This window comes from Microtus oregoni, unplaced genomic scaffold (genome assembly GCF_018167655.1).
Source record: "Microtus oregoni isolate MIOR12 unplaced genomic scaffold, Mior012 000048F_ref0000485, whole genome shotgun sequence".
In the NCBI taxonomy this organism is placed as follows: domain Eukaryota; kingdom Metazoa; phylum Chordata; class Mammalia; order Rodentia; family Cricetidae; genus Microtus; species Microtus oregoni.
The window spans coordinates 17,344,337-17,366,233 of NW_024543222.1; the positions used below are offsets into that span (position 1 = coordinate 17,344,337).

General features: G+C 53.6%; 1 protein-coding gene across 6 annotated transcripts in view; it reads right to left on the reverse strand.

Annotated features, from left to right (window-relative positions):
* Nucleotides 1–1,211: 1,211 nt before the first annotated feature.
* The window catches only part of Hdac5 (histone deacetylase 5), a 35,588-nt gene continuing 14,902 nt past the window's right edge, over nucleotides 1,212–21,897 (reverse strand). For 3 of the 6 annotated variants that reach the window (XM_041635579.1, XM_041635577.1, XM_041635576.1), the window contains 24 exons: nucleotides 13,102–13,361; nucleotides 12,868–13,012; nucleotides 12,669–12,783; nucleotides 12,029–12,159; nucleotides 11,720–11,866; nucleotides 11,519–11,631; nucleotides 11,058–11,189; nucleotides 10,669–10,891; nucleotides 8,603–8,814; nucleotides 8,085–8,363; nucleotides 7,245–7,410; nucleotides 6,565–6,698; nucleotides 6,131–6,251; nucleotides 5,770–5,819; nucleotides 5,508–5,615; nucleotides 5,091–5,146; nucleotides 4,885–4,972; nucleotides 3,432–3,551; nucleotides 3,074–3,171; nucleotides 2,794–2,912; nucleotides 2,271–2,404; nucleotides 1,722–1,806; nucleotides 1,421–1,586; nucleotides 1,212–1,333 (listed from right to left, as the gene is read on the reverse strand). In XM_041635579.1, coding sequence (XP_041491513.1) covers nucleotides 1,294–1,333; nucleotides 1,421–1,586; nucleotides 1,722–1,806; nucleotides 2,271–2,404; nucleotides 2,794–2,912; nucleotides 3,074–3,171; nucleotides 3,432–3,551; nucleotides 4,885–4,972; nucleotides 5,091–5,146; nucleotides 5,508–5,615; nucleotides 5,770–5,819; nucleotides 6,131–6,251; nucleotides 6,565–6,698; nucleotides 7,245–7,410; nucleotides 8,085–8,363; nucleotides 8,603–8,814; nucleotides 10,669–10,891; nucleotides 11,058–11,189; nucleotides 11,519–11,631; nucleotides 11,720–11,866; nucleotides 12,029–12,159; nucleotides 12,669–12,783; nucleotides 12,868–13,012; nucleotides 13,102–13,361 — 3,242 coding nt within the window. In that variant the 3' untranslated portion in view covers nucleotides 1,212–1,293. Of the gene's footprint in view, nucleotides 1,334–1,416; nucleotides 1,587–1,721; nucleotides 1,807–2,270; nucleotides 2,405–2,793; nucleotides 2,913–3,073; nucleotides 3,172–3,431; nucleotides 3,552–4,884; nucleotides 4,973–5,090; nucleotides 5,147–5,507; nucleotides 5,616–5,769; nucleotides 5,820–6,130; nucleotides 6,252–6,564; nucleotides 6,699–7,244; nucleotides 7,411–8,084; nucleotides 8,364–8,602; nucleotides 8,815–10,668; nucleotides 10,892–11,057; nucleotides 11,190–11,518; nucleotides 11,632–11,719; nucleotides 11,867–12,028; nucleotides 12,160–12,668; nucleotides 12,784–12,867; nucleotides 13,013–13,101; nucleotides 13,362–19,674; nucleotides 19,792–21,897 lie in introns of those variants that run through there. The other 3 variants (XM_041635580.1, XM_041635578.1, XM_041635574.1) reach the window with 3 other exon arrangements.

A 21,897-nucleotide genomic window follows, 5' to 3' on the forward strand; every position in this document is an offset into this window, starting at 1 on the left:
GAGAATCCATTCATTCACGACAGAGCAGGAATGGGTTTACATGAGAGTAAGACCAGCCCACAGGGAAAGTGAGAGGCCCGGAGCCCTGGGCTCAGTGCAAGGAGGATTTAGACAGCACACAAACACACAGCAAACTAGTAACTCCCCAGCTCCCTCAACCCTGCTCAGGCCCCCATCAAGATAATATGTAAACATACTGCTGGGTCCTGGGGATGGAAGGAGATAGAGAGAATGCGGTATAGGGGAGGAAGAGTTGGCCCCCTAGGAGCCACTTCCCATCTTTGGTTTCCTACAAGCTAGACCACATTCACTGGAAGCCTGTGCGCTCCAGCCTCTGGACACAGGGTTACTGGAAAAGAAGATGGACAGCCCAAAACTCCCTCCTGCTGAGAGCCCTTCCCCACCCCCATACCCTGGGCTTCTGGACAGGGTTCTAGCCCTGTCTATCCTAGAACCACCTCTTTCACCATCCCCAGGCTTCAAAGCAAAAAGGCTCTGGAAGAGATCCGAGTCTTGATCGCTTGCACTTCCACTTCCGGGTGATGGCTGAGCAAATCTGGTCCAGAACATCAGAAGGGCTTGCGTGAACTTGAAGCCCCCACACAGAGTCCAGCTTTTCCCCTCTCTACGCAGGGAGGTCAACAGAATGAAGTGGAGAGCCTGCCTGTGTACACAGGTCCTCCTGGCTCCTCCTAACCCAGCCACAGCTCCCCCTGTACCTTCTGGGTTCCTGGGAGTAGGAAGCAAGAAATTTGGCAGCAAATCTAAGACCCACATCCTGGGCACACGTCTGCAGTGCTGAGGCCAGAGAAGAGAGGGGTCTGCAGAATGCTGAGGACAGAAAGGAAGGGGAGTATAGGGTGGAAGTCTACCCCACTCCACTCCGTGTCTTAACTAGTAGTGGATCCTCCTGAGGACAGAGAGGGGCAGAGGTGAAATTAAGGCGTTTCCCAAAAGCCAGCTGAAGCCAAGGAACCAACTTACTGTTCCCATCTCGGTAGCTCCAGAATTGGAGGTACTATCTGGGAGTACTGTCCAAGGTAGGAGAGAGTACAGAGAACTGGGGCGAGATGACAACAGGGGAGACGTGGACGCTGCACCCATCCCCCTACAGAAGGAAGGGATTGCTAAAGCTGGGGCCTGGGCCATGTGGCGGGAGGGCTGGAGCAGCTTGGGGGAGCAAGGCTGAGAGACCCACACAGCACACGTTGTTGAATGTGTGACTTTTTGTTTTTAATAGAAAAAATAAACAAAATCACAATGATGAAGCCCAGAGGAATGGGGGCCAGGGTGTCACAGGGTAGGCTCCTGCTCCATGGGCTCCTCTGCTGGCCTGCGGGGACAAGCACAGGGATGCCACTGAGTAGAGAGCACTCACTACCTTAGGCCGGGACAGGGGAATGCCAGGTGAGAAGCCTACCTGGGGCTATGCTCTTGAGTGGCAACGGCCTGGGCCTGCTCAGCCCCCACGGAAAGCAGGGCCATGGCGCTCACAGTCTCGGCCTCCTCCGTCTCACCTGTCTGAGCCTCCCGCAGAGAGCAACCCAGACCAGTGACGAACCTCTGTACACAGCTCCAGTGTTTGCCTGTGGAGAGGGACAGACAGGTTCAGGGAGAGCAGACAGGTCCATATGTACCTGCTAGCCCTGGTACCCCACTGCCCATATGCCTCGTCTGCCGAGCAGGTTGAAGTATGAACCCCTCTGCCTGTCCCCACGCACTCTGGATCTCGATGACTTTCTCTAGTGTGGCAACTGCATTGACGCTGGGTTTCTGCTGCAAGACTGCTTCATCCAAGGGCTGCAGCTGCAGAGAGAAGGAGAGCGGACTCAGAATGGGATAAAGAGCAATGCCTAGCTCTCCAGCTGACCCCATCCAGCCCAGACATTCCTGTGCTGGCAAGCACTGGCTTTTGGGAGGAAGCCCTGATCAGAAAGTCTTCCTTGGCCAAATATTCTCATTTTTTTTTAAAAAAATATTTATTTATTATGTATACAATATTTGTCTGTGTGTATGTCTGCAGGCCAGAAGAGGGCACCAGACCTCATTACAGATGGTTGTGAGCCACCATGTGGTTGCCGGGAATTGAACTCAGGAACTTTGGAAGAGCAGGCAATGCTCTTAACCACTGAGCCATCTCTCCAGCCCCCAAATATTCTCAGACCTAGGCAAACCTCAAGGAGCCTTTGAGGCCACTGGACCCAGCGAAGTGGATATCGCTGCTGACCCATCAGCCCCACCTGCTGTCCACCTCTCTGTCCCCCGTTCACCTCCACGCTGAGCAGAGCCGAGACACAGGCCTCAGAGGCATCACAGATGGCGGTCAAGTCGTGGCCTCCCTCCAGGGCCAGCACCACCCGGCCCCCTGCCAGTGTCATGAGCTGCCTGGTCAAGTGGCCAAAACCTTTGCATGGGAGTAAAGAGAAAAAGCTGAATGGTAAATTGTATCAAAGAGACAGAAGGAGAAAAAAAAAAACAAGAAATGAAACATATCGTACAAAATATGACAGCAGACTTAAGCCCCAATACAGCTACAATGAAGTAAAGTGTCAGTGAACTTAGTGGAGGACAGGCTAAGATGAGATGCATTTCCGGTAGGTAGGTCAAGGCCAGCGAGCTCCAGTGGAAGATACTTGTTTGCTACTCCACCTCTACCTGCCAGTCCCCATGGCAGGATTGGCAGAAGGGTGGGCAGAGCTAGCAAGTCTTAGACTTGCTCCCTGCAGTGCCAACTTATTCCCTGTCCCCTGTGCCTCGGTGTTCCACACCCTCCCAGACCCCTAGTAGGCTCACATCTGGCGGTGACAGAATAGCCACCCAGTGGAGACAGATGTCCTTCAACAGCATCAAACCCAGCGGAGACTAGGACGACGTCAGGTGAGAACTCGTGGGCAATGGGCATCACCACTGTCCTGTAAAGGGATGGCCCAAGCTAATGCCAACAGAGGCCAGGCTGAGCCTTGCCACGCTCTGTTCTCCATTGAGGCCATACCCCTCCACCACCCCAACTGAGTGCCTGCTACCCCTGCCAGCTCCGGGTCCCACCCCTCCTCTGGCCCTTCTCAGTCCCCACCTGAAGGCTGTCAGGTATTCCACATCTCCAATGGGGGGATCCACACCTCCTGTCCATGCCACATTAACATTGTACCCCACGCCTGGCCCTCCACCAACCTGGCATAAGGTAAGAGAGGTTACTGTCACCGCCCTGGATCCCAACCACTGCCCCGTCCCTTGCCTCCAACGTCTCACTCCATTGACCTGTTTTACCCAGCTGGCAATCAGACCTGTGTGGTCCTCCCCCTGGGAGCCCTCAAATGCCACATGGACCAGCATCATGAATGGGCCTCTGTGGCTTCCTGCCAAGTCCCATCCTGCCAGGTCCCAGTGTGCTACCTCTGGGAAGGGCTGACATGAAGGCCCAGGAGTTGTACCTCTTCAGGAGCCCCAGAGCCCGGGAAGAAGTTCCCATTGTCATAGCGATGCAGCGAGATGTAGAGCACAGAGGGGTCATCGTAGAATGCTTGCTGGGTGCCGTTGCCATGGTGAATGTCCTGATGAGGATAAGTGGAGGGTGCTTTGGGTACCAGTCTAAGCTCTAATCCAAAGGCTAACATGCCACCTGTTCCCCGCCCACCCTACCATTAGCTCTGCAGATGAGCCCACCAATGGCTCCGGGGCCGTGACACTGAATCCAGGCTCTACAGCCATGGATGGATATGGTTTGTCTCCCTGCAGAACCCATTTCACTGAAGTGCAAGGGAAACCCAGGCAAGTAAGAAATTTAACACAGGCAAATAAATTCTGAAGAGGGATCCAACATTTACATGAATTTGTTTTATTTTGAGACAGGGTTTCGCTAGGTAGTCCAGGCTGGCCTTGAACGCTCAATCCTGAGTGCTGGGATTATAGTTGTGCACCACGCTGCATACATATTTTTTTAAATATTTATTTATTTAGTATACAATATTCTGTCTGTGTGAATGCCCACAGGCCAGAAGAGGGCACCAGACCCCATTACAGATGGTTGTGAGCCACCATGTGGTTGCTGGGAATTGAACTCAGGACCTTTGGAAGAGCAGGCAGGCAATGCTCTTAACCTCTGAGCCATCTCTCCAGCGCCCTTGCATACATATTTTTAAACCAAAACTGGATTTCAAAAATTCTGCTCTTGCTGGTCAATGACCAGTGAGTCCTCAGGCACAGTGAGTGGTGTGTTCACTTTCCCTACCATGACAGAAGGCTGAGGAACACCCACAGCCTCAGGAGCAGAGGTGGGGCATCTTTGCTAAGTAACCCAAACAGTGTCCTCACTTAGAGAAGTAGAGGAATACTTTGCACTGCTAGAGGCGGCTGTGAGTAGCACAGTGTCATGTTCCTGGCACACAGCAGCCCCAATGGTAAGGGCAAGGAGAAAAAGATTCTGGTAGTAGTGGTCACACCCGGTCCCTATCGCTCAGGGGAGGAAATCATCTGGATGTTGTAGGCTGCTAGGGAAAAGATATGGTGAATGAGGCTAAAAACACACTGGGGTGTCCCAGGGAGGAACCATCCCACTGAATGAAAGGACCCGTCTGATGAGCTGGGTGGTGGTGGCACTCAGGAGGCAGAGGCAGGCGGATCTTAGTGAGTTTAAGGCCAACCTGGTCTACAGAGCTAATTCCAGGACAGCTAGAACTATTACACAGAGAAACCTTGCCTCCAAAACCAAAACCAAAACAAAACAAAACAAAAAAGGACCTGTCTGATGATGAAACAGGAAGGATATAAACTGAACATGTGAAGCCAAGGAGTGAGTCCTAGTGCCACCCAGAGGTGGAGGCACTTCTGAAGGCCTTCCCTGGCAGCTCTACCCATCCCTGCCCAGCATCCCAGCCCACTGCCTACCCAGTCCACGATGAGCACCTTGCCCACATTCAGCTTCTGCTGCAGGAGTTTAGCTGTGATGGCTACGGAGTTGAAGAAGCAGAATCCCCTGTGTGGGGAGGAGGAGAGGGCAGGGAGGTCAGCTTGAGTGACATGAGGTTTGCTTCAAGTAAAAGATAGGAAGAGCTGATGGCAGAGGGCCAGGGTCAGGTCAGAGTGGTACTCACATGGCTGTGGACTCCTCAGCATGATGTCCTGGGGGCCGGATGATGGCAAATCCATTCTGAAGTACAAGCAGAAGGATAACTGTCAGGAAAGCCATGTCAGCGACAGGGTAGATACAGGAGAGAAGCACAAGCCAAGTAGGAATGGGAACACAGAAATGCACTTTTATGAATGCCAACTGCAGGACCCCCAGCAAACAGCTGTCTCTCCCCTGCAGATACACACAAGAGCCTCAGGCTTCAGTGCCTACTTGGTCCCCCATGACCCTCAAACTATGGCTGTCCCCATCCTAGCACTCAAGACTTCAATGTGGCAAAGGACAATGGTCTTGGTGAGCGGAAGTCACTGCTGCCCCTGCACACCTGCTCCTAAAGACACAGGAAGCAGCCAGGAGCGCAGAGGCCACAGTATAACCTTACCTTGAGCTCTCCTGCAGCCACCTTGAAGGCTAGCTCTACCAGGCAGCCCACTGCCATTCGCACAGCACTGGAGGAGTGCATCTCATTCCACACAGTGTCGCTGTCCACCTGCAGGGGCAGGAGATCGGGCTTCAGTGTGCCCTCTGCAGGGGGAGGGGAGGAATGGGAGTGGGCACCAGAGAGCAGGCGAGCAGCCACGGGGGCAGGGAGGAAGGGGCCAAGCTAGGAGAGCCACTTGCCCACTCCCACATACCCAACTCACCCCAATGCCCCCACAAGGCAGCATGGCATACATCTTCTGGCTGATGGGGCCTGCAGAGAAGAGGGACAGAGATGCTCTGATAGGTGTCCCACTTGCCAGTTGGCATGGGCCATGTAGTCCATGCCAGCTGAGACCTCTATCTTCTGCTATGGTAGGGACATGGCAGGTTGGGAAGAAACACAGACCACCATCAAGTCCACCTTTAAGCCTGATACCCTACAGTATGTTCAATCTGCGTCTAGGCTGATGGCACCCTCTTGGGGATGTGACCCACTAGGACTGCTGGCTACTCTGCCTCGGTGGTCTTTATGACAGCCCCTTCACACTCAGGACACACGTGGGACCATGCCCTGCAACTCACCAAGCAGTTTCTTGCTGTCCAGCTTCTGCCGGTTGAGGGGGCTGGTCCCATAGAGCAGGGTGTGGTACTCAGAATGTACTGTCTGGATTTCATCTAGCGTGGCTTTACGACCCCGGATCCGCTGCCAGAGGTCAAGAGAGGCCAGAGAGCGTTGACAAGGCTCAACTCTCTTGACAACTACAGCCCAATGCTCACAGAGCCAACCTCCAGAACTAAAGGATTTGGAGTAACTACGCCTTGGCCCTTGAGAGACCCCACTCCAGGACTCTTTCCCAGATTAGCTGGGGACCATGAGGGAAGCAGATCACAAGGGATGGAACTGGGGAGGTCTTAGAGCTGACTGGAGGGCTAGGGTGTGGGTGAGGCTTTGTTAGGAGGGGAGTGAAGGCATCACTCAGATGGAAGTCCCAGCTGAAGGCAGGGGGCTCCCTCACCTCACACTTGCTGAGCAGGCCAGTTTCCTGCAGCCGGGACCAGATGCTCTGGATGCGGCCGGCGTGCTCCGGGTGTACATGTGTGTTTCCGCACGTGCACTGATGCTTCAGCATGAACGTGTCATAGACCACACCTGGGCCACAGACCCTTGTGTCAGCCAGAACTGTTCTGAACCCTGCTGCACCCCGGTCCTAATGACTATCTATGGCTACCCTAGCTATCCGCCAACATTCACATACAACCCTCTCTCCTCTCTTTAAACCCAGCCTGGCTGAAGCTGGTCCCACTCTCTGTCCTCTGCAACCCCCTTACCACCCCCATGGTACAGTCCTTCTCCCCATCACATCTGCCCATGCACTGGCCCCATTGGTGAGGAACCAAGCATGTGGCAGCCTCATGGGTAAAAGCCTTCTGGGTCTACTGGGGCCTCACTGTCAATCCCACAGGGAGGAAGGAGGCCAGGAGGCACAGAGAAGATACTGCCCCCCAGAGAGTAGGAGCGAGGCTGCCTCTCCTCCTTGGAGAGAAGCTGCTGCTGCTCCCACGAACAGCTGTGGGGCACAGGAAGAGATGAAGACCCGTTTCCCCTCCATGCAGTGTGTATGCAGGACACCACATGCTACATATCCAAGCCCCTGGTGCATGGTGGATGGATGGAATGGACAGTGGTAGGGCTTACCTGTGGTGAAGAGGTGCTTAGTGGGCTGGTCTGGGGGGCTCTTCATGCTCCCAGGAGCAGCAGGTGAGGACTGGGTGCGGCCCAGGGCCTGATGAGGCACAGTGGCCAGGCTGAGGGGTGCCTGGTACACCTGCAGGGGCTGTAGCTGCTGGGCATCTGTGAACAACTGCAAAGGAATAAGACAGCTGGGTAAGGCTCAGTCTGAATGGCACTGAGTACAGGGTCCTTTCAGCCTCCAGAGGGCCCCCAAGTCTCTTCCTTCCCCCACCTCCTCCCACTTGCTCCCTCCAGGGACAGGAGACACTCCAGCCTTGCCATCTCCCGGCAAGATGGGGAAGATGGGGCATGTGATGAGTCACTCCAGTTAGTAGCATTGAGGTAAGAGGCTGAGAAGGACGGGGGTGGGTGGGTGGGTGGGAGCAGGATGAGTCAGGCCTAAGGGCTTGGGGCTGTGTCCGCAATGAATGGAGCGCACTAGGCTCAAGGCACACTGTAGTAACAGTGGGGGCGTGTGTGTACACACGCACGCATGCACGCAGAGACCAACGCACAACCAGTCGACGCAGGCACAAAAGCAGATACACACAGGCCCTGTGCACGCAGAAGCGCACTCGCACAGTTAAGAGACAAGGGCAGTCACAAAGGGAGAAGAATGCCAGGCAGGAACACCTCAGGGACCATACAGGATCCCCCTCCTACTCCCCCCAGTCTCTCCTCCCCTTCTTGTTCTTTAGAAAGCTGCTCAAGAACTGGCAACCACACCACTGGGGACTGACAATCAAGAGAGCAAATCAGGGGATGGGGAAGGACAGTCAGTGGAGACCAATGTGTGGGAGGTACCTTTTTGTAACCAGCATTGGACTCCTCTAAGTCGGGTCCCTCATCAGGACCACTCTCGTCTTCCTCATCCTTGACCTGAATGCAGTCTTCATCTTCCTCCTCTTCATCCTCCTCCTCTTCTAGGTCTTCCTGGGTGCTCTCGCTCTCTGTGGAGCCTTCCCGGGGCATGGTCAGGGCCCCCTCCCCCAGCAAGGCCTCTTGCTGCTCTGTCAGCTCCTCCTCTGTCTCCTCGGGGTGGGTGGTGGGCTGCCTTGGCAGCTCCCCTGTCTTCGTAAGGATCTGGGAGAAGAAAGCGCATTGTCTGGGGATGGGAACCTTTAGCCTTTCTCTCCCTGTCCCAGCCAGGCACCTGTCCACGGGACTCAATGGGAATTGGAAACCGTGAAGGTGGCTCCTCCAAGCACTCAGCTCCCCAGGTTCAGCCCCCCCTCTCCCCCCCCCCCCCCCCCCCTGCCCCGTGTGTCTCGCCAGCCTGGGTCACTTCCGGGTAGCCCAGGACATTGCCTGTCTACATGTACCTTGCCCAGCTGCATCTGCTGCTGCTTCTGCTTCTCTAGGAACTGCTGGTGCTGCTGCTGCATAACCAGCTGCTGCAGGGCCTGGGGACTTTGCGGCAGTGGAGAGGACTGAGTGCGGCTCAGAGGTCGGTGCCTCGGGATCTTGCCCACTGTCCTCATGCTGCTGGCCACGCGCTCGCCCGTCACCAATGGGGACTGCCCATGGAGTGGCACTATGGAGGTGGAGAAGGTAAGTAAGCACTATTTGGAGGAGTGGGGGGCCCTGTCCCAGAGGCTGAGCCCCATTCTCTCTCCTCCCTATACCTTAACAGTGAGTTCTGAGCCACGGGCACAGCAAGCCCTCCTAGGGTCACTTTTCTGTCCCTCTGATTTGTCTGAGTGTGCACAAGTAGTCCTGGGCCCACCACACGCAGGTACAATGACCAGTTCTCTCCATCTGCGACAAGATCCCCCTGCCGGTAGACCTTGTAGATGCTGCCAGGCTGAGAAGTTCTGGGCCAAGGCCATGTGTCTTTCTAGCAGAGCCCCTAAGAATGTTGGCAAGTACTAAGGGCCAAGTGTCTAATGCTGTCCAATGTCACTGCTATGGGCAATAAGTAAGCCCTTGAAACACAGCCTAAATTGACATGCGCTACCAGAATGAAACATATATGGGATTCCAAGGCTTACATGAAACAAAAGCTCAAATGATAATAATATTCTAGATAGAAGTTAAATATATAAGCCAGGCACTTGGGAGGCAGAAGTCTCTAAGACTTCAAGTACAGCCTGATCTACAGAATGAGTTCCAGGAGAACCAAGGCTACACAGAGGAACCCTGTCTCAGGAAAAAAAAAAAAAAGAAATATGTATTATTAGATTAATTCCACCCATTTCTTTTTTCTTTTTCTTTTTTTCTTTTTTTTGGTTTTTTCGAGACAGGGTTTCTCTGTGGTTTTGGTTCCTGTCCTGGAACTAGCTCTTGTAGACCAGGCTGGTCTCGAACTCACAGAGATCCACCTACCTCTGCCTCCCGAGTGCTGGGATTAAAGGCGTGCGCCACCACAGCCCGGCCCCACCCATTTCTTTAAGAAAAAAATATGTTAGGCTTGGAGGCACCCATCTTTAATCACAGCAAAGTACATTAGATCATTGAGTTAGAGGTTAGCCTGGTCTACACAGCGAGTTAGAGGTTAGCCTGGTCTACACAGCAAGTTAGAGGTTAGCCTGGTCTACACAGCGAGTTAGAGGTTAGCCTGGTCTACACAGTGAGTTTGAAGCCAGCCAGAGCTACATAGTAAGACGATGTCTCCAAAAAAATAAATAAAAAGTAAAACAGTGTTTGCGTGCTGTTTCTGTGTGCACATGTTCATGTGTGTGTGTGCAGCATGTAGAAGCCAGAGGACAGTCTAGGGTGTCAGTCCCTGCCTAACACAGCATTCTTACTATTTACTGCTATGTACACCAGGCCAGCTGGCCTGCGAGTTCCCAGGAATTCCCCTGTCTCCGCCTCCATCTCACGTGGGAGTGCTCGAAATACAACCTTGTACTAACTACCGTGTCTGGCTGTGCATGCAAACTGGGGATCTGAACTCAAGTCCTCACACCGGCATGGCTATCCCTTGACCCAGTGAGCCACCTTCTCAGTCCTCTTTAAAGTGTTAAATGTGGGGAAAGTTTTAAATCAAGTGTATGGTTAGTAGCTTTGTATGATATGTCATGTCTGTAATCCTAGGACTCTCGATGCAGAGGAAAGAGGACTGTCAGAAGTTTGAGGTCAACCTGAGCTACATAGTGACACAGTGAACCCACCAAACTGAATAAACTCAGTGTGGTCTGCGTTATTCCTGCTGGCCAGCTCTGCTATGGAATATGAACTTGGTAACAGTGGCAGGTTCAGTCAAGTGCCTGGCATACCAAACACTGGTACGTGATGTTTTCAGAGCATGGGAGAAATCAATGATGTTGCTAATGATTGTGGCAAGGCTAAAGAGTACCCCTGGTTACTTTTTGTCTACAAGATAGGTCTGACTTGAGCTACCGTGAGAGTCAAACACCCCTTCTCAGGCACACAGTTATCTACTCACCAGCTATAAGCGTGCTCTGCTGCCGGGCCTGTTCCAGCAGCAGAACGTGCTGCAGCAGGGAAGCATGCCCGTGAGGGCTTGTGTCGCCCTCCAATGTCACGCCCAGCAGGCAGCCAGGGATGGACGATGTGCTCATGAACTTGCCAGTCAGCGTGCCACCCTGCCGCAGGGACTGAAGGGCCTGCCTCTCAGCCTCCTGCTGTGTCGACAGCTTCGGGGAGGCCTGGTGAAGTTGGAGGGTGATGGTAGATAAGGCACAGACTGATACTGCCCCTGTCTTGCCAACTCAGACCAGCATCCCTCTTGTACCCTCTGCCCACCCACCAGATCAGGTCATGCCAGCTCAGCTCTCATAGGGCCTTGGGGAAGGATATGTGCCCTGTACTTACGGTGAGGTGTGAGTTGGTGACGGTGACTGTGGCCTGCAGCCCTAGGGAGATGTTGGGCAGAGAAGGAGACGTGTAGAGGCTGAACTGGTTTGGGGAGCTGTCCAGAGGGAGGGCCCGGTGCTGGGGGAGCATCTGGGGAGCAGTCAGGAGAGACAGACATGAAAGCAGGCAAAGGAGAGACAGCCAAGAGGGGCGACCTGGACAAAGGCCAAGGGCTCTGAATGGTCTCTCACTCCCCCAACCCTGAGCCCCAAGTGGAGGTAACAGAGAGATCAGATTCCTTCAGGGGCCTGCGGGACAAATCTCTTTTCAAGGCAACATATCCAGGCAAGACCCTCCAAATGTACATAGAGGCATCTAGGCTGAACACTCAGCTAGGCCAGAAGGAGCAAACTCCTCCTTCCAAAAGAAAGAGCACCTCTGTGCCCCCTACCCCATCCCAGCTTCAGTCAGTCCTGTACCTCAGTGGGGATGTTGGGGACTGAGCCAGTAAAGCCGTTCTCAGCGATGGTGCTGTGGGAACTGTTGGGAGAGCTGGGGCCAGAGCCGGGCGCACTGTTACACACGGACGACACTACAGGAGAAGTGGCTGTCACCTGGGCCTGCTCTGAGCCACCCCTCCTCCCAGACCTTCACAATTAGGACAGGAGAGGAGGCCTTACCCCCAGGCCCCGAGCCTGTGATTTCAACTGCTCTCTTCTTAAAGGTACTAATAACAGTGCCGTCCTTCCGACGCAGGAGGGGACTGCTTCTCCTCTCCGCCACCTTCTGTTTTAGCCTCGAACGGACTTTTAAGTTGGGTTCGGAGGCTGGAGAGAAAGCGGCTGGACTCAGATCGATCTACACACCAACCTGAAGCCCAGCCCACCCGTGGAGGGGGGAGGGGGACAACTCAAAGCGACAGCACTGCCCTTGGCATAAGCCCACCTCCACCCCAGAAGCCATATTCCTGGAAGCCAGGACTCACCCACCTGTTTTGCGGAGGGGGAAGTCATCACGGCTGTCATAGGGCCCAAGCAAAGGCAGTTTGTAGGAGGGAGGCGTCCCAGGAGGGCCGCTCTGGGGAGGGGAACTCTGGTCCAAAGAAGCATGGTGGGCTCCCCTGGGGGTGGGGTGGAAGCAGGATCTGGGTTACCACCTGCTCACTTGACCTGCCACCGAAGGCAAGTTGTTTGATTTGCAAGATTTTGTTTTGTTTGTTTTTATATATGTTTTGAAAGAGGGTCTCATACAGCCCAGGCTGGTCTCAGACTTGCTATGTAGTTGAAGACAAATTTGAACCCCTAGTCTTTCTTCCTCCACATCCTGAGTGCTACATCTATAGGCATATGGTACCACACACAGCGTAGGAAAGGAGAGTTATGGAAAGGCCACATGGGGGATGGTTACTTCCACCCCTCTCCCTCATGGAACTAGGGGTCTACATAATTACAGAGGGAAAAAAACATGAATCCTGGGAAAGGGAGGAGAGAAATAGGATGGAGAGCTCCCTACTAGGACAGACTGCAAAACTCGAGAACGGTTGCAAAACAGGGAGCCCCAAGCCAACCTATAACCAGGCAGCCCCTGAGCAGGGCCCCTCTGCCAACCCTTGCCCCCCAGAGCCATTACCAGCATTTGGGGTGCTGTGGGAGGGAATGGTTGAGGCTGCCTGGCGTGGGCTCCTTTGACTTCGACAAGAGGAATTCCTGGAGCCTCAGCTTGACCTCGGTGCTGGCGATGGCACCTATGGGACAGGGCACAGCTGAGCTGGGTGCCTGGAGCTGGGGCCACGGCGTGGTAAGGCCCAGGAACTGCCCACTGGTCTTACTCTCTTTGCTCTTCTCCTTGTTGCGTAGGATAAGCAGCTGCTGCTCCAGCCGCTGTTTCTCCAGCTCCTCTTGCCGCTGCTGCTCCCGCTGCCGCTGCTGCTCCAGCTCTTGCTGCCTCTTAGCTGCCAGCATCTCCTGCTGCTGCTGCGGGGGGTGCAGAAGGGCAGAGGCGGTGGTGAGCCAGGCCCAGGCAGGGCTGCCACTCTGGTGGGCCCCGAGCCCCCCTTGCTCACCTTGAGATGCTTTTGCAGCTGGACTTCATGCTGCCTCGTCAGGTGGTCGTGCTGCTTCTGAAACTCGGCGAACAAGAGCTGCTTCTGAAGCTGCTGCTGCTGCTTGAGCACCAGGAGCTCCTGCTGCAGTTGCTGCTCCCGTAGCGCAGGGTCCATGGGGCCTGCCAGAGTCCCCCGAAGCTCCACAGGGCTAGGGCTACCTCCACCTCCACCCCCCATGGAGCTGGGCATGGCTCCTGGCAGCACCGGCTTCACCTCCACTGTGGGCACAAGACACACAGGTGGTGAGTGAGTCCAGCCCCAGACTGCCCTTGGCCCTGACAGCCTGGCCCACGGCCCAAGAGACTACCAGACAGGTCCACTAGACCTTAATGACATAAATCTCTCCTCCCATGGATGCTGCCGTCCACTTTCTTTAAATGAGGCTGAAGTCATGAACTTCGATAAGAAACTATGTATGCAACAGGGCTGCAGAAAGGGGCGGCATGGCATGCATAAGGCCGTGGGTTCGAGGAAAAAACTGTATCTATGCATGAGTGTGAAGAGGAGCAGCCAGAAAGAGTCAGAACTCAACACCTGATATGGTCACTGACAGCTAATACTACACATCTTCTATGCACAGCTCATTTACACTGCAGTGATATATGAGTTCAATTCTGTTATTAGTATCCCTTTCACAGATAAGGAAACTGAGGCAGAGAGAGAGAGTGCTGAGTAACTTGACCAAACATAGTCAGGTGACTGAGGAACCAGGCTATGAATGTAAATCTTACGCTTTCACTCGCTGTCCCTCGCCTTCACCCCACCTAAGCCTGTACATGAAGAGAAACCGAGGCAGGGATAGGGCCTGTGAAGACCTTCCAGGTAGCTTGTTCTCTGTAAGTCTCTCAGTCTAATCCCAGCTGGGGCAGATGAGGCAGATGAGGGGGAGCAAGCATGGTGTGGGGTGGGGCAGGGTGGGAACAGGAGGCCTTAGGGAAAAGGGGGTGCAGGATAGCACCAGGCCAGGGACAGGAGAGGGCTGGGAGTCAGCCTGGCTTCCTCTGCTGGATTATCTCCTTTCAACACTTTTATTGTAATTACCGCTATATATAGCGGGAGCCAAACAGCAGCTGTGTTGGGGGGAGGGGGATGAGAGAATGGGAGAGCAGGGAGGAGGTGGGAGGAGGAGACAGGAAAGGAAAGGGAATCAGACAGGAAGAGTGATGGCAGGGGGAGGGCTGGAGCTGTGGCAAGGACCTCAGTCTCCAGCCAGGGGAGGAACCCTTGGGAAGGGCATAGAGGGAGAGGGATCCACCGGGTGGTTCTAAGGTCCGCATGGACAATGGGCCACTGGACGGGAAAAGTTCCAACCGGCTTATGGGAAGGTTGGGTCTTGACCTCTTGATCCCTGTACACTGTCCTCTGGTCACTGAATGTCATTCCGCATCATTGCCCAATGGTTGCCAGGGCGACCGGGCAAACACCACACCAGTAGGGAGCCCCAAACCCAACCCACACCCCACAAAGCCGCTTGCAGCTAACCGGAAGGGGAAGGCAGGATACCGCTGCCTGGGAAGAAGGAAGCGAGAAAGGCGACACCAGATCATCTCCTTTGCTCTCCACTTCTCCAAAGAAAAATCCTATGTTCCTCACACCAGCCCAGGGAGGCACATGGGGCCAGGAAGACACTTGCCCAGCCAAGGGGCCCACTGTATCCCAGGCAGAGAGGACACAACCCTGATATCCTGATGGTTGCCAGTGTTCAGGATTCTTCCCAACCCCAACCCCCTACACCTGACCCTACATCAAGAGTGACGGGGATGTAGTGGTAGGGACTAAAAAGAGCCCCCCACACACACACATGTCCTCAGGAAACACAGCACTGGAGGGCATCACCAGGCCTGGAGCAAGCCATATATGATCCTTAAGCTTATTTCGCCTGGGAGACCCACTAGAGGTGGGAGGTGGGGGTGGGAGGGAGAGCCTCAGCAGATGTCTCTCAGTACCCTGTCTTCCCCCAACATAAGCTGAGCACATTCCTCTGTGGTTTCTCTGTCAGCCACACTGACGACTCTGTGGCCACCAGGCCAGAGCCACATCTGCAGGAGTGGCCAGATGAGGCCATAAAGGGTGGAGTCACACACACAGACAAACACAACCCCCCACCCCTCGTGGCACGCTCTCTCACTTTCCCTCCTATTCCATGCCCTGGACCAGCACCCTGATGAAAGATGCCCGAAAACTCCCAGGGCCTTTCTGGAGAGGACCATCTCTACATCAGGGTGAAAAAGCAGGGTAGCAGCAAGGGAGCTGGTGGCCAGCTTCTAGTCTACCCAGCCCCCTCCACCCCCAAGCATTCAGCAAAGCCCTAAACTGGCTGGAGGGTTATCAGTTCCAAGCCTGACACTGATCATCCCACCAAGATGTAGACTGGCTTCAACCAGTCCCTTTGCCATACTATGGCTATTGGAGGTAGATGCCAGCCCATCGGCCCAGAGAGGGTAAGAGTCTAAAGATCCTGCCTCAAGTCAGGTTGGAACAGTGGTGGGGAGGGGTATCTTCTCTTACAGAAAGCTTAGGGGTTCACATGAGTGGGGGGATCCTCCTGCTGCTAGCACTGCTGAGATGCCTGGCTGTGTGCTGCAGTGGGCACCAGGGCCCCGCTGGTCTGCAGGTGAGGTGACAGGATAGCCAGAGGACTTTCCTACATTGGTGGTATGCAAGGAGGAATCAGAAGAACACCTATCTGTAGCATGCAACAAACCAGGCTCTGCCAGGCAGCAACCCGGCTCCTTTCAGGATGGAAGCCAGGGAAGCAAGAGAATGGGGTCCCCAAAATATAGTCTGCCTGGCACAGAACCTTGAGCTTGGCTGACCAGGCATCTCCTTAAGGATCTGTGCCCTCTGCCAGCTTGGCAAGAACAGAGCAGGTGACAGCAGCTGCCATTCAAGTCAAGCACTTGGAACGGGAAGTGGGTGTGTCAGGACAGGAAGAGGCTCTTGGTTGCCTCCTGGTGGACCTAGGAAGGTTGGAGAACTTTGGGAAGGAGGAAAGGGTGGGCAGAGAGGTGTGTTCAGATGACAGTGTGAGTGTGAGAGCTCAGGCTAGCAGAGCCCCCTGATAGGCCAAGATCACAGGGGACAGAAAACCCTGGGTCCTTATTTCACCTACCCCACCCCCACCCCAGGCCTCATGCTGTCCTGCAGAGAGCAGAACAGTGTCAATGCCAGGAGCTTCCTGTGGAGAGAGGTGCCAGGACTCCAGGGACAGGCACTGGCCACCTACACTAAGGACTCAAACCCTTGCTTCCTGCAGGGAATGGCGGCCTTAGGATCAGTGCCATCCGTGTCCAGCCGTCAGTGTGGCCCTGCTCATATTAAGCTCAGGCTCAGAAGGCAGAGACCTGCCTAACTCATGGGTATAATTGGGCAGAGCTGACACCTACTGGTATTCCCTTCTCATCCAGTCGGACTCTTCTGCCACTAGCAGAATGAATCCCACTAGCCCAGGAGGTTCTATACCATACGAGATGCCCAGGCCCCTCAGAAGGCGGGACTAATGGGGCAACTCTGTGCCCACTGCCAGCCTGGCCTCGGGGGTGAACCGGAGGCTGCGCACTGTAATCCTAGATGTGCAGGAGGCTGAGGCCAAGGGACTGTGAGGCAAAAGCCTGACTGAGTAGCTCAGTGAGATCCTGCCTCAAAAACAAAATAGTAACCACAGCCAGCCATGGGGGCTCGTGCCAGCATTCAGAAAGCCAAGGCAGGAGGACTGCAGAGAGTTCTAGTTCAGCCCGAACTCCAGAGTAAAACCCTATCTATCTCAACTAACAACAACAAAAACCATAAAATTTAAAGTAAAAACAGCAAATCCCAGGCAAAGGGGTGTGGCCTCTAGGCAGATAAGAGGTTTGGCCCACAAAAACAGGTTTTGGCAGAACCTTTGGGAATTAGGGCTCAAAGCAACAGATCTAGCTACCCTAGGACAAAGGAAAGGGCCTGCTCCTGCTTAGAACACTCTGCAAGCCATGCTCCACCCTCCCTTGAAGACATCACAAGTCAGACAAACCCTGACCAGCAGGGAATGGGTGCCTTCTATTCCACGGGGGGGGGGGGGGGGGGGGAGAGGATGACGGGAGGACGACGGATGGACAGATGGACGGACCCTGGAGCAGCCCAAGATTCAGATCTACCAAGAAGACTCAAGAGAGGAGCCAGTTAGGAAGGAGGGAATCTTGTCTTACAAGGGAGCAGCATTAAGCTATGTGACACTCAGGATTGACACAAGGCCTATAGAGACCACTCCTGATTCTGGAGTCACTTTGCCTGGAGGGGTCGTTTGAGACCATCTGTTTTCAGCCCTCAGCAACAGGCTTTGGGAGCCAAGCTTCACAGAGAGATGGCAGTGCAGAAGACCCCACAGGCTAAGCAGCAGCAGAACAGGGGTCCAAACCCAGGTGGCCTGGCTCCCAGTGTGAGCAGGATGTTCCAAAGCACAAGCGTGTGCTCAGCCTGGCTCCAGTGTGGGGCGTCATTCCAGAGAGCACAGGCAGAAAGCCCGCCCAAGAAGACGGCGCGCCCCACCAGTATACAGGTAGCCACCTTTGCCAGCAATCGGCAGCTTCTTCAAATGCCTAATTACTTTGTCTACCCCTTGGAGAATGGAAAAAAAGGCTCTTGTCCCTGCCTTGGCTTTGAGAGAATTTGGAAGGAGGCAGGGAACACACTTCGCACGCCTCTGCCCATGACGCCGATGACCCCTCCCCACCAGGGATGGTTTCCCATGATCTATTTCTGTGCTCTTACGTGACTAGGGAGGCCAACTGAGGCTCAACAGGTTCTACCACAATTTAGACAGCATTTCCACATGTGCAGGCCGGGTACGACTCTCACCTAGCAATTTACACAACTCGTCGAGCAACGCAAGCGAACACCGTCATGTGATGATGGTTAAGAGTGAGGGCTTTGGAAGAGGTGGCCCAGGCTCAAGGCTGTGCCACTTGCTAGTCAAGGCTCCAGGCGCCTCCCCATGCTTCCTGCAAGCATCTGCACAGCACCTACCTCCCAGGCTGCCAAGCCCGAGAGAATGCTCGGAAGATCTCAGAAGAACTAGTCAGGGCTATTATTATTAATGGCTCCTGGCATGTGCGTGCGTGCGTGCGTGTGTGTGTGTGTGTGTGCACGTGTATGTGTGTTCCTCACTCTGGCAATCCAGCAAAGCCTATAGACTACTACTCAGAGTGTTTCTATGGGCTCAGAATGGACCAGGGTGATAAAGTGCTTGCCTAATATATGAGGCTCTGTATATGATCACCAGCACCAAGATAGTAATCATCATCATCACAAATAAGTTTCTAAAGTTCACAAAATAGCCAGGTGTGGGAGTATATGCCTAATCCTAATACTCAGGGTAGGAGTGGGGCCATCCTGAGCTATATTGCCAGACTGCGTCTCAAAAGATCAAAAATGTCTCTGTGAGTTCAAAGCCAGTCTTGTCTACACAGGAAGTTCTAGGACAAACAGAACTACATAGTCAGACCCTGTCTAGGAAATAAAATGGTAAAAAAAAAAAAAAAACAAAAAAAAACCCAGTAAATATGATGGCATATACCAACACTCAGAAGGTAGAGGTAGGAGAATCCCTGAGCAACAAGGTAAGTTCAAGGTCAACCTGGACTACAAACATAGACATTCTGTTTGTCTCTCTTTGTGTTTCTCTCTCTCTCTCTGTTTCTCTCTCTCTCTCTCTCTCTCTCTCTTTCTCTCTCTCTCTCTCTCTCTCTCTCACACACACACACACACACACACACACAGAGGAGTGGAGAAATGGCTCGGTTAGGATCACTAGTTGCTTTTCTAGAGACCCAGGTTCAATTCCTGGCACTCATACGACGGTTCCTAACCACCTGTAATTCCAGTCCTGGGAGATCCAGTGCCCTCTTCTGACCTCCTCAGGCACCAGACATGCACATGGTACACAGGCATACAAAGCAAGCAAAACAATTATACACATAGGTAAATTAAAATAAATAAATAAATAATGTGTTTTGTTTTGATTTTTTCAACAACAAAAAAAAAAGCACACAAAATAAAATGTAAGGCCAACTTCACAGATCACTTGGGCTGTATGAATACTAGGCTCAGACTCCGGCCACAGTAAGGCCTTGGCTCTCATCCAGGTTGTCTGAAGGTTACTCTGTGGTCCTGTCCCCTCAGAGCCTTTCCTACAAACCAGCAGCTAGGTGCCACTGAAAGAGACGAGGTTCTGGGAGCTGTGTCCTCTCAACTCTAAGCATTTCAGGGCCATTTCCTTGGCTTCGCTGCCTGCTTTTTGCAGCTCAGAACTCAGCAGGTGGAATCCCATCCATCCCCCCCCCCCCCCAAAACATCACCTGGAACAATGAACACAAACTCTGGATCCTGCTTTCAAACCCCCACACTCTGAAGCAGCCTGAAATCCTCCCATCCTTGACCTTACTGTGTCCCACTATGTGACACCTCTTCCCAAGGCTATTCTCTGTCCTCCTGGGGCAAGGTGCTAGGAGACCCTCAGCCCTTCCTCCAGCAAGGCAGAAGCAACACGAAACTGACCTCAGAGACCCTCAGAATGTCAGTAAGGAAAAGGCCCAGGAGCTCGGCAACTCAACGCCCCCAGCTGCAGGAGGAGGAAAGTGAGGCCACAGAGGGAACAGGCTTGTCCAAGGTCACCTGAAAAGGAGGCAGAGGAGCCAGCGCTTAATCTAGACTCTCCTGGCTCTCTCTGCCCCGCTCCCTACAAAGCAAAAAGGGGAAAGCCTGGAGGCTGGTGCCAAATTTAGTGAGAGATTCAACAAGGAGCCCTAAGGATCAAGCAATCCAGACGAAGGTTACCAGAGCCCAAAGGTAGAAGAGAGAGGAGGACAAATGGAGGGGAAGCTGGAGGCAGGCTGAGACTCTGAATGACCTTATAGGGATGCGGAATCCAGGTGGAGGACACAAGGTATCCCTGGAGTCAGCACTGATCTTAGGAGACTATCTAGAAAAGAAGATTCCCACCTCCCCACCATCCCCAAAAAGATCTGGGCACAGAAGCTGCAGGCGATTAAAAGGCACAATAATCACGCAAAACCTGCAGCTGTTGCTGGGACTGTTGACTCCTACCTGGAGGAAATGGTGGAGGTAGGGGCCCCAGGGCAGGCCTGCCTCCATTCTCCGTGCACAACCCAGGCTTGAGCGTCCAGCAAGGCACCCTGTCCACCTGGCTGCTTGCCATCATCCCCCGACCCTGCTCAAGTTCAGACACCTGCTCTTGGCATCTCAAAACATCCTCTGTCCAGACTGCCAGGCTGCTGGGAATTGTATTTGCCTGTCTAGGGTAACAGCCAGCCTCTCCCTGCATAGGCCTTTCTCCCACCAAGGTCTGCCACTGAACATGTGAGACAGCTCAGACTCCAACCCGCTCTACATCAGAACCACCAGAGGAGGAGTTTAAATGCTGCCTCCTGAGCTGCGCACAGACTCAGAACCTGCATCCGAACACATCCCCTTGGTGATTCTGTTGCAATTCAAAGATCCACTGTCTCACAGCTTTCCTGGACTGCCTGCGCTCTCTCCTGTTGACAGTCTGACAGCTGTTACAGCTGTGTGCGGACACGGTTAATTTGATTTCCTGTCTGGCAGCTGTGCAGAGGGGAAGGGACAGCTGAGGGTCTCAAAAACAAGATGAGGTAGGAGGACATAGGGGCAGAAGAAGGCTGTCTGTACGGGTGGGTGTTTTACTCTGTTCCCAAGCCCTCATCTTCCTTTGAGTCAAAGTGCCTGCAGGGAGAGAGATAATTGGCTAAGTGGTTCCAAGCATTTATAGGGAGGAAAAAAAAAAACAACAACTACTCTTAAACAGCCCAGGAGTGGAGCCAGAATGGGCCCATTCTCTAGGAGCACAATCTTTGGAGGCACACAGACAGGCCTACCACATAAGATTGTCAAGGTTGTATACTGCAGATGGGCACCCAGCTGAAGGGATGAACTGGAGTTAAACCTAGTCCATGTTCTGGTTGCTAAGTCATAGAGGCACTAGGTAGAAGGACACACCCACCCAGACAAAGGACCATTCTTGAGAGAAACGTGAGTAAAAGTTTTTGTAAGGATTTACAATGGCCCCACACAGACAGACCTGAATTCAAATCTTAATGCCTAATGCCTACTTATTCTGTGATCTTGGGTAAGTTCTTTGACTTCTCTGGTCCTTCTCAATTATGGAATGTGGGTTATTAATGTCCTTCTTAAAAGAGACCAGCGAGGAAAGTCCCGGGTATCCTCGTCACCTCGTGTGTTACAATATTAGTTCCATTCAAGTCCTGCCCTTCCTACCTTCCTGGCATCCTCACACCTACACATTCCTGACACACAGCCATGCTCGGAATGGCCTCAAGAGCCTAAATAAGAACAGCCAGGGAAAGCCCCAGTTTCCCATGGGACTTCCCAACATCCAGAACATTCCTTCCTTCCTGGCACACGCCAGATCCATACCTTCCTCAGGGGGCAGAGAAGTTCCCTCTTCTGCCATTCCTTCTCATAGTGTCCAGGACTCAGCTCAACCAGAAAGAAACGGGAAAATCAGAGCCCAACTCTGGGTCATTGGGAATCCCACAGTGGAGCTAAAGGCCAAGTGGAGGTGCCCACTGTGCACGGGGCAGGGACAGGGTAGCTAGATAGAGCCACCCATCTGTCAAGAGAGGCCGCCAGTCACCAGCAGTGGGAGCAGAAACTGTCTCCTTGTCCCTTCCTTAAGCAGGAAGAGCAGAGTGTGTCTGTCCCTCTTGAACTGATTTACCC